The following is a 9,177-nucleotide window of genomic DNA, read 5'->3' as shown; positions in this document are numbered from 1 at the left end:
TCGAAAATTTTAAAAATATTTTTCAAAAATATTTTTCTTATCTTTATCACATAATTTTTAAAAAATAACATCATCAATTAATGTTTTGATTCAAAAATTTCAAGTTTGTTACTTACTTGTTAAGAAAGATTCAAACTTTAAGTTCTAGAATCATATCTTGTGATTTCTTGTGAATCAAGTCATTAATTGTGATTTTAAAAATCAAACCTTTTTCAAAAACTAATTTAAATCATATCTTTTCAAAAATATCTTCTTATCTTATCTTTTTCAAAAATTTGATTTCAAAATATCTTTTCTAACTTCCTAACTTCTTATCTTTTCAAAATTTGTTTCAACTAACTAACTAACTTTTTGTTTGTTTCTTATCTTTTTCAAAACTACCTAACTAACTCTCTCTCTCTAATTTTCGAAAATATCTTCCCTCTTTTTCAAAAATTCTTTTTAATTAACTAATTATTTTAATTTTTTTATTTTAATTTTCAAAAATTACTAACCTTTTTCAAAAAAATAATTTTCGAAAATCCTTCTCCCTCATCTCCTTCTAGTTATTTATTCATCTACTAACACTTCTCTTCATCTCACATCACTGCTCCTATCCTTACCCTTGTGTTTGGATTCTTCATTTTTCTTCACCCCTATTCCTTTTCTTCTTCTACTAACAATAAGGAACCTCTTTACTGTGACATAGAGGATTCGTTTTCTTTTCTTGTTCTCTTCTCTTTCTTATGAGCAGGAACAAGGAAAAAGGCATTCTTGTTGAAGCTGATCCAGAACCTGAAAGGACTCTGAAGAGAAAACTAAGAGAAGCTAAATTACAACAATCCAGAGACAACCTTATTGAAAATTTCGAACAAGTAAAGGAGATGGCAGTCGAACCCAACAACAATAATGCAAGGAGAATACTTGGTGACTTTACTGCACCAAATTCCAATTTACATGGAAGAAGTATCTCCATCCCTACCATTGGAGCAAACAATTTTGAGCTGAAACCTCAGCTAGTTTCTCTGATGCAGCAGAACTGCAAGTTTCATGGACTTCCATCTGAAGATCCCTTTCAGTTCTTAACTGAATTTTTGCAGATCTGTGATACTGTTAAGACTAATGGAGTAGATCCTGAAGTCTACAGGCTCATGCTTTTTCCTTTTGCTGTAAGAGACAGAGCTAGAGTGTGGGTGGACTCTCAACCCAAAGATAGCCTGAACTCTTGGGATAAGCTGGTCACGGCTTTCTTAGCCAAGTTCTTTCCTCCTCAAAAGCTGAGCAAGCTTAGAGTGGATGTTCAGACCTTCAGACAGAAGGAAGGTGAATCCCTCTATGAAGCTTGGGAGAGATACAAGCAACTGACCAAAAAGTGTCCTTCTGACATGCTTTCAGAATGGACCATCCTGGATATATTCTATGATGGTCTGTCTGAACTACCTAAGATGTCATTGGATACTTCTACAGGTGGATCTATTCACCTAAAGAAAACGCCTGCAGAAGCTCAAGAACTCATTGACATGGTTGCTAATAACCAGTTCATGTACACTTCTGAGAGGAATCCTGTAAGTAATGGGACGCCTCAGAAGAAGAGAGTTCTTGAAATTGATACTCTGAATGCCATATTGGCTCAGAACAAAATATTGACTCAGCAAGTCAATATGATTTCTCAGAGTCTGAATGGAATGCAAGCTGCATCCAACAGTACTCAAGAGGCATCTTCTGAAGAAGAAGCTTATGATCCTGAAAACCCTGCAATAGCAGAGGTGAATTATATGGGTGAACCTTATGGAAACACCTATAACCCATCACGGGGAAATCATCCAAATTTCTCATGGAAGGATCAAAAGCCTCAACAAGGCTTTAATAATGGTGGAAGAAACAGGTTTAACAATAGTAAACCTTTTCCATCATCCACTCAGCAACAGACAGAGAACTCTGAACAAAATACCTCTAATTTAGCAAACTTAGTCTCTGATCTATCTAAGGCCATTGTGAGTTTCATGAATGAAACAAGGTCATCCATTAGAAATTTGGAGGCACAAGTGGGCCAGCTGAGTAAAAGGATCACTAAAATCCCTCCTAGTACTCTCCCAAGCAATACAGAAGAAAATCCAAAAGGAGAGTGCAAGGCCATTGAATTAATCACCATGGCCGAACCTGTGAAGGAAGGAGAAGACGTGAATCCCAAGGAGGAAGACCTCCTGGGACATCCAGTGATTAATAAAGAGCTTCCCTTTGAGGAACCAAAGGGATCTGAGACTCATCTAGAGACCATAGAGATTCCATTGAACCTCCTTATGCCATTCATGAGCTCTGATGAGTATTCCTCTTCTGAAGAGAATGGGGATGTTACTGAAGAGCAAGCTGCCAAGTTTCTTGGTGCAATCATGAAGCTGAATGCCAAATTATTTGGTATTGAGACTTGGGAAGATGAACCTCCCTTGTTCACCAATGAACTAAGTGATATGGATCAACTGACATTGCCTCAGAAGAAACAGGATCCTGGAAAGTTCGTAATACCTTGTACCATAGGCAACATGATCTTTGAAAAGGCTCTGTGTGACCTTGGTTCAGGGATAAACCTCATGCCCCTCTCTGTAATAGAGAAACTGGGAATCTATGGGGTGCAAGCCACTAAAATCTCATTAGAGATGGCAGACAATTCAAGAAAACAGGCTTATGGACAAGTAGAGGACGTGTTAGTAAAGGTTGAAGGCCTTTACATCCCTGCTGATTTCATAGTCCTAGACACTGGGAAGGATGAGGATGCATTCATCATCCTTGGAAGACCCTTCCTAGCCACAGCAAGAGCTGTGATTGATGTGGACAGAGGAGAATTGATTCTTCAATTAAATGAGGACAACCTTGTGTTTAAAACTCAAGGATCTCTCTCTGTACCCATGGAGATGAAGCACAGTAAGCTTCTCTCATTGCAGAGTCAACCAGAGCCCCCACAGTCAAACTCTAAGTTTGGTGTTGGGAGGCCACAACCAAACTCTGAGTTTGGTGTTGAACTCCCATATCCAAACTCTAAGTTTGGTGTTGGAGAGTCTCAACAATGCTCTGAACATCTGTGAGGCTCCATGAGAGCCCACTGTCAAGCTATTGACATTAAAGAAGCGCTTGTTGGGAGGCAACCCAATGTTTATCTAATTTCTATTTTTTATTGTTTTTCATGTTTTATTAGGTTCGTGATCATGTGGAGTCACAAAATAAATATAAAAATTGAAAATAGAATCAAAAACAGCAGAAGAAAAATCACACCCTGGAGGAAGACCTTACTAGCGTTTAAACGCCAGTAAGAAGCATCTGGCTGGCGTTCAACGCCAGAACAGAGCATGGTTCTGGTGCTGAACGCCCAAAATGGGCAGCATCTGGGCGTTTGAATGCCAGAATTGCACCCTGGAGAAGAGCTGGCACTGAACGCCCAGAACAAGCATGGTTCTGGCGTTCAACGCCAGAAATGGGCAACAAATGGGTGCTCAACGCCCAGAACAAGCACCAATCTGGCGCTGAACGCCCAGAGTTGTGTGCAAGGGCATTTTGCATGCCTAATTTGGTGCAAGATTGTAAATCCTTGAACACCTCAGGATCTGTGGACCCCACAGGATCACCTCAGGATCTGTGGACCCCACAGGATCCCCACCTATTTCCACTCACTTCTCCTCACCCCTCTTTCACATAATCCCATAAACACTCTTCCCCAAAACTCTTCACCAATCACCTCAATCTCTCTTCCCTGTCACCACTTAACCACTCACATCCATACACCCACCTGCCTTTAAAATTCAACATCTCTTTCCCACCCAATCCCACCTATATGGCCGAACACACACATCCCTCCATCTCCTCTATATCTTCCTCTTCTTCTTCTGTTCTTTCTTCTTTTGCTCGAGGGCGAGCAACATTCTAAGTTTGGTGTGGTAAAAGCATAGTTTTTTTTGTTTTTTCATAACCATTAATGGCACGTAAGGACAGAGAAACCTCAAGAAAGAGGAAAGGGAAGATAATTGCTTCCACCTCCGAGCCATGGGAGATGGAAAGATTCATCTCACAAGCCCATCACTAAGAAAAGGATGGAGCAAACAAGAGAGCACATTCATGGATCTCAACAGGCACATGAAGAAGCTCATCATCAAGAATTCCCTGAGATACCTCAGGGGATACATTTTCCTCCACATAATTATTGGGAACAATTAAGGGTGGAACATCAAGAGCACTCCATCATCCTTCATGAAATAAGAGAAGATCAAAAAGCAATGAGAGAGGAGCAACAAAGACAAGGAAGAGACATAGAAGAGCTCAAGGACATCATTGGTTCCTCAAGAAGGAAACGCCACCATCACTAAGGTGGACTCATTCCTTGTTCTTACATTCTCTATTTTTCATTTTCTCTATGTTAAGTGCTTATGCATGTTTGTGTCTTCACTACATGATCATTAGTAGTTAGTAACTATGTCTTAAAGTTATGAATGTCCTATGAATCCATCACCTCTCTTAAATGAAAACTGTTTTAATTCAAAAGAACAAGAAGTACATGAGTTTCGAATTTATCCTTGAACTTAGTTTAATTATATTGATGTGGTGACAATGCTTCTTATTTTCTGAATGAATGCTTGAACAGTGCATATGTCTTTTGAAGTTGTTGTTTATGAATGTTAAATATGTTGGCTCTTGAAAGAATGATGACAAGGAGACATGTTATTTGATAATTTGAAAAATCATAAAAATGATTCTTGAAGCAAGAAAAAGCAGCAAAGAACAAAGCTTGCAGAAAAAAAAAATAGGCAAAAAAAAAAGAGAAAAAGCAAGCAGAAAAAGCCAAAAGCTCTTAAAACCAAGAGGCAAGAGCAAAAAGCCAATAACCCTTAAAACCAAAAGGCAAGGGCAAATAAAAAGGATCCCAAGGCTTTGAGCATCAGTGGATAGGAGGGCCTAAAGGAATAAAATCCTGGCCTAAGTGACTAAACCAAGCTGTCCCTAACCATGTGCTTGTGGCGTGAAGGTGTCAAGTGAAAACTTGAGACTGAGCGGTTAAAGTCAAGGTCTAAAGCAAAAGAAGAGTGTGCTTAAGAACCCTGGACACCTCTAATTGGGGACTTTAGCAAAGCAGAGTCACAATCTGAAAAGGTTCACCCAATTATGTGTCTATGATATTTATGTATCCGGTGGTAATACTGGAAAACAAAGTGCTTAGGGCCACGGCCAAGACTCATAAAATAGCTGTGTTCAAGAATCATCATATTGAACTAGGAGAATCAATAACACTATCTGAACTCTGAGTTCCTATAGAAGCCAATCATTCTGAACTTCAATGGATAAAGTGGGATGCCAAAACTATTCAAGAGGCAAAAAGCTACAAGTCCCGCTCATCTGATTGGAGCTATGTTTCATTGATATTTTGGAATTTATAGTATATTCTCTTCTTTTTATCCTATTTGATTTTCAGTTGCTTGGGGACAAGCAACAATTTAAGTTTGGTGTTGTGATGAGCGGATAATTTATACGCTTTTTTGCATTGTTTTTAGTATGTTTTTAGTAGAATCTAGTTACTTTTAAGGATGTTTTCATGAGTTTTTATGTTAAATTCACATTTCTGGACTTTACTATGAGTTTGTGTGTTTTTCTCTGATTTCAGGTATTTTCTGACTGAAATTAAGGGACTTGAGCAAAAATCAGATTCAGAGGTTGAAGAAGGACTGCTGATGCTGTTGGATTCTGACCTCCCTGCACTCAAAGTGGATTTTCTGGAGCTACAGAACTCAAAATGGCGCGCTTCCAATTGCGTTGGAAATTAGACATCCAGGGCTTTCCAGAAATGTATAATAGTCCATACTTTGAACGAGTTTAAACGATGTAAAAGGGCGTTGAATGCCAGTTCTATGCTGCTATCTGGAGTTAAACACCAGAAACAAGTCACAAACCAGAGTTGAACGCCAGAAATACGTTACAACCTGGTGTTCAACTCCAGAAAGAGCCTCTGCACGTGTAACATTCAAGCTCAGTCCAAGCACACACCAAGTGGGCTCCGGAAGTGGATTTATGCATCAATTACTTACTTCTATAAACCCTAGTAGCTAGTTTATTATAAATAGGACTTTTTACTATTGTATTAGATATCTTTGGATTATATTTTGATCTATTGATCACGTTTGGGGGCTGGCCATTCGGCCATGCCTGGACCTTTCACTTATGTATTTTCAACGGTAGAGTTTCTGCACTCCATAGATTAAGGTGTGGAGCTCTGCTGTTCCTCAAAGATTAATGCAAAGTACTACTATTTTTCTATTCAATTCAACTTATTCCGCTTCTAAGATATTCATTCGCACTTCAATCTGAATGTGATGAACGTGACAATCATCATCATTCCTTATGAACGCGTGTCTGACAACCACTTCCGTTCTACCTTAGATTGAATGAGTATCTCTTGGATCTCTTAATCAGAATCTTCGTGGTATAAGCTAGATTGATGGCGGCATTCATGAGAGTCCGGAAAGTCTAAACCTTGTCTGTGGTATTCCGAGTAGGACTCTGGGATTGAATGACTGTGACGAGCTTCAAACTCACGAGTGCTGGGCGTAGTGACAGACGCAAAAGGAGGGTGAATCCTATTCCAGTATGATAGAGAACCTCAGATGATTAGCCGTGCTGTGACAGAGCATTTGGACCATTTTCACAAGAGGATGGGATGCAGCCATTGACAAGGGTGATGCCTCCAGACGATTAGCCATGCAGTGACAGCGCATCGGACCATTTTTCAGAGAGGATCAAAAGTAGCCATTGCCAATTGTGATGTCCTTACATAAAGCCAGCCATAGAAAGGAGTAAGACTGATTGGATGAAGACAGCAGGAAAGCAGAGGTTTAGAGGGACGAAAGCATCTCCATGCATTTATCTGAAATTCTCACCAAGGATTTACATAAGTATCTCTATCCCTATTTTATTATTAATATTCGAAAACTCCATAACCATTCTATATCCGCCTGACTGAGATTTACAAGATGACCATAGCTTGCTTCATACCAACAATCTCCGTGGGATCGACCCTTACTCGCGTAAGGTTTATTACTTGGACGACCCAGTGCACTTGCTGGTTAGTTGTGCGAAGTTATGATAAAAAGTTGAGATTACAATTGAGCGTACCCTGTTGATGGCGCCATTGATGATCACAATTTCGTGCACCAATATGCTTATGCTTCCTAATTGTTGCTAGTTTGGATAGGCTATCAGCCCTAGTATTATGTTCTCGATGGATATGAATGATTTCAAAGAATTGAAATTTTGAAATAAGATCTTGAGTTGTGAGCCAGTACTGCTCAAGTAGAGGGTCTCTAACCTGGAACGCACTGTTTATCTACTGAATGACCAAAAGGGAATCACAATAGACCGTAATCTTTGTTACCTGAAGGTCAATGGCCAACCTAAGCCCGACAATTAGAGCTTCATACTCTGCCTGGTTGTTACTTGCCTTGAATGAAAATTTTAATGATTGTTCTATGGATGTGTCCACACCATCTTCGAGCAGTATTCCTGCCCTGCTGTCTTCATTATTGGCGGCATCGTCCACATGTAATGTCCATGCAAGGATGTTGCCTTCTACTTCCGTGATTGTGAATTCTGAAATAAAGTGGACCAATACTTGGGATTTTAAGGCCGAACTTGCTTGGTATTGTATGTCGAATTTGGAAAGTTTTATGGACCACCGAATCAATCTTCCAGCCATGTCATGTTTTGTTAAGATTTGACGAAGCGGTTGGTCTGTCCAAACTATTATTGTGTAGCTTTGGAAGTAATGACGCAATCGCCGAGCAGTGATTACTAGCGCCAGTGCTATTTGTTCGGTTATTAAATATCTTTGCTCAGCTGGGGTGAGAACTTTACTGAAGAAGTAAATTGGTCGCTGCACTTTTCCTTTTTCTGTAACAATAGCGGAACTTATGGCATGGTTAGAAATCGATAAATATAAGTATAGTGGTTTACCGATCTCAGGCTTTTGAAGTATTAGAGGCGTTGCTAATAAGGTCTTTAATTGCTGGAAGGACTTCTCGCACTCTTCATTCCATTGGAACTTGTTCCCTTTTTGTAAAGTTTGAAAAAGTTGTATGATTTATTTGCTATAGCTGGCAGGAAGCGTGACAAAGCTGCTAGCCTGCCCGTGAGCCGTTGCACCTCTTTTGTGGTTGTAGGGCTCGGCATTTATAGAATAACTTCACTTTTCTAGATTTGCTTCTATACCTCGGTTGGTAAGGAGAAAACCAAGAAATTTTTCTCCTTGGACCCTAAAGGCACATTTTTCAGGATTTAGTCTCATATTATACCTTCATCGCTGTGCAAATATCTCGGCAAGATCTGATTGGTGTGAGCCACCTATGGGTGTTTTGGCGACCATGTATCAACATATACCTCCATGTTCTGACCTATTTGATTGTGGAAAACTTTTTTCATTAGCCGTTCACACGTCGCACCTGCGTTCTTAAGACCAAATGCCATTACTTTATAACAAAAGTTTCCAAACTCAGTGATAAATGTTGTTTTATCCTGGTTGATATGATGCATTAGGATCTGATTATATTCAGAGTATGCATCCATAAAGCTCAATCTACTGAAACCAAATGCATTATCTACTAGTTTGTCCTTGTAGGGTAATGGATATGCATCTTTAGGACAGGCTTTTTTAAGATTAGTAAAATCGACGCACATGCGTCATTTACCTAAATTTTTCCCTACCATTACCACATTAGATAGCCATGTGGTGAACTTGATCTCCTTGATAAACCCTGCTGCCAACAGCTTCTTGGTTTCTTCCATAGATGCTGCTTGTTTTTCTGTTCCCATGTTGCGCTTTTTCTATGCTACAGGTCGGATGGTGGGGTCGATTGCTAGTCTGTGACATATGACCTTAGGGTCAATTCCGGGCATATTTGCTGGTGTCCATGCAAAAAGGTCGGCATTTTGTTACAAAAGAGATATCATTTGTTCTTGCTCACCTGTAAAGAGAGCATTTCCAATATATGTGTAATAATTTGGTTTATTAGTTAGAGATACCTTTCTCAAGTTGTCCATTGGTAATGGTCGTTCATGAAGGTTGGGTCGGGGATCTAGCTCTGATAGCAACGATTGCTTTTTGGTGAGGTGGACGGCTTAAACCTGTTCAGAATAGGTTGGCTTATTCGGGCGCTGTTTGAGGCTAGCATT

General features: G+C 39.6%; 1 protein-coding gene and 1 non-coding gene across 2 annotated transcripts; both read right to left on the bottom strand.

Moving 5' to 3' along the window:
• Positions 1-1,262: 1,262 nt before the first annotated feature.
• On the bottom strand, positions 1,263-1,370 carry LOC148553924 (small nucleolar RNA R71). Its single transcript, XR_015893298.1, has one exon. It is a non-coding gene; the product is annotated as a small nucleolar RNA R71 (small nucleolar RNA).
• Positions 1,371-7,336: 5,966 nt separating this feature from the next.
• On the bottom strand, positions 7,337-8,817 carry LOC148553923 (uncharacterized). The gene is made up of 3 exons (XM_088494921.1): positions 8,716-8,817; positions 8,448-8,520; positions 7,337-7,899 (listed from the first exon to the last, which is right to left on the bottom strand). The coding sequence occupies exons 1-3, from the start codon at positions 8,815-8,817 to the stop codon at positions 7,337-7,339; spliced, it is 738 nt and encodes a 245-aa protein (XP_088351047.1).
• Between the last annotated feature and the right edge of the window lie 360 nt (positions 8,818-9,177).

Source organism: Arachis ipaensis, chromosome B7 (assembly GCF_059453495.1).
Source record: "Arachis ipaensis isolate K30076 ecotype BB chromosome B7, ASM5945349v1, whole genome shotgun sequence".
NCBI classification, from domain to species: Eukaryota; Viridiplantae; Streptophyta; class Magnoliopsida; order Fabales; family Fabaceae; genus Arachis; species Arachis ipaensis.
This window is presented reverse-complemented; position numbering and strand designations above follow the sequence as displayed.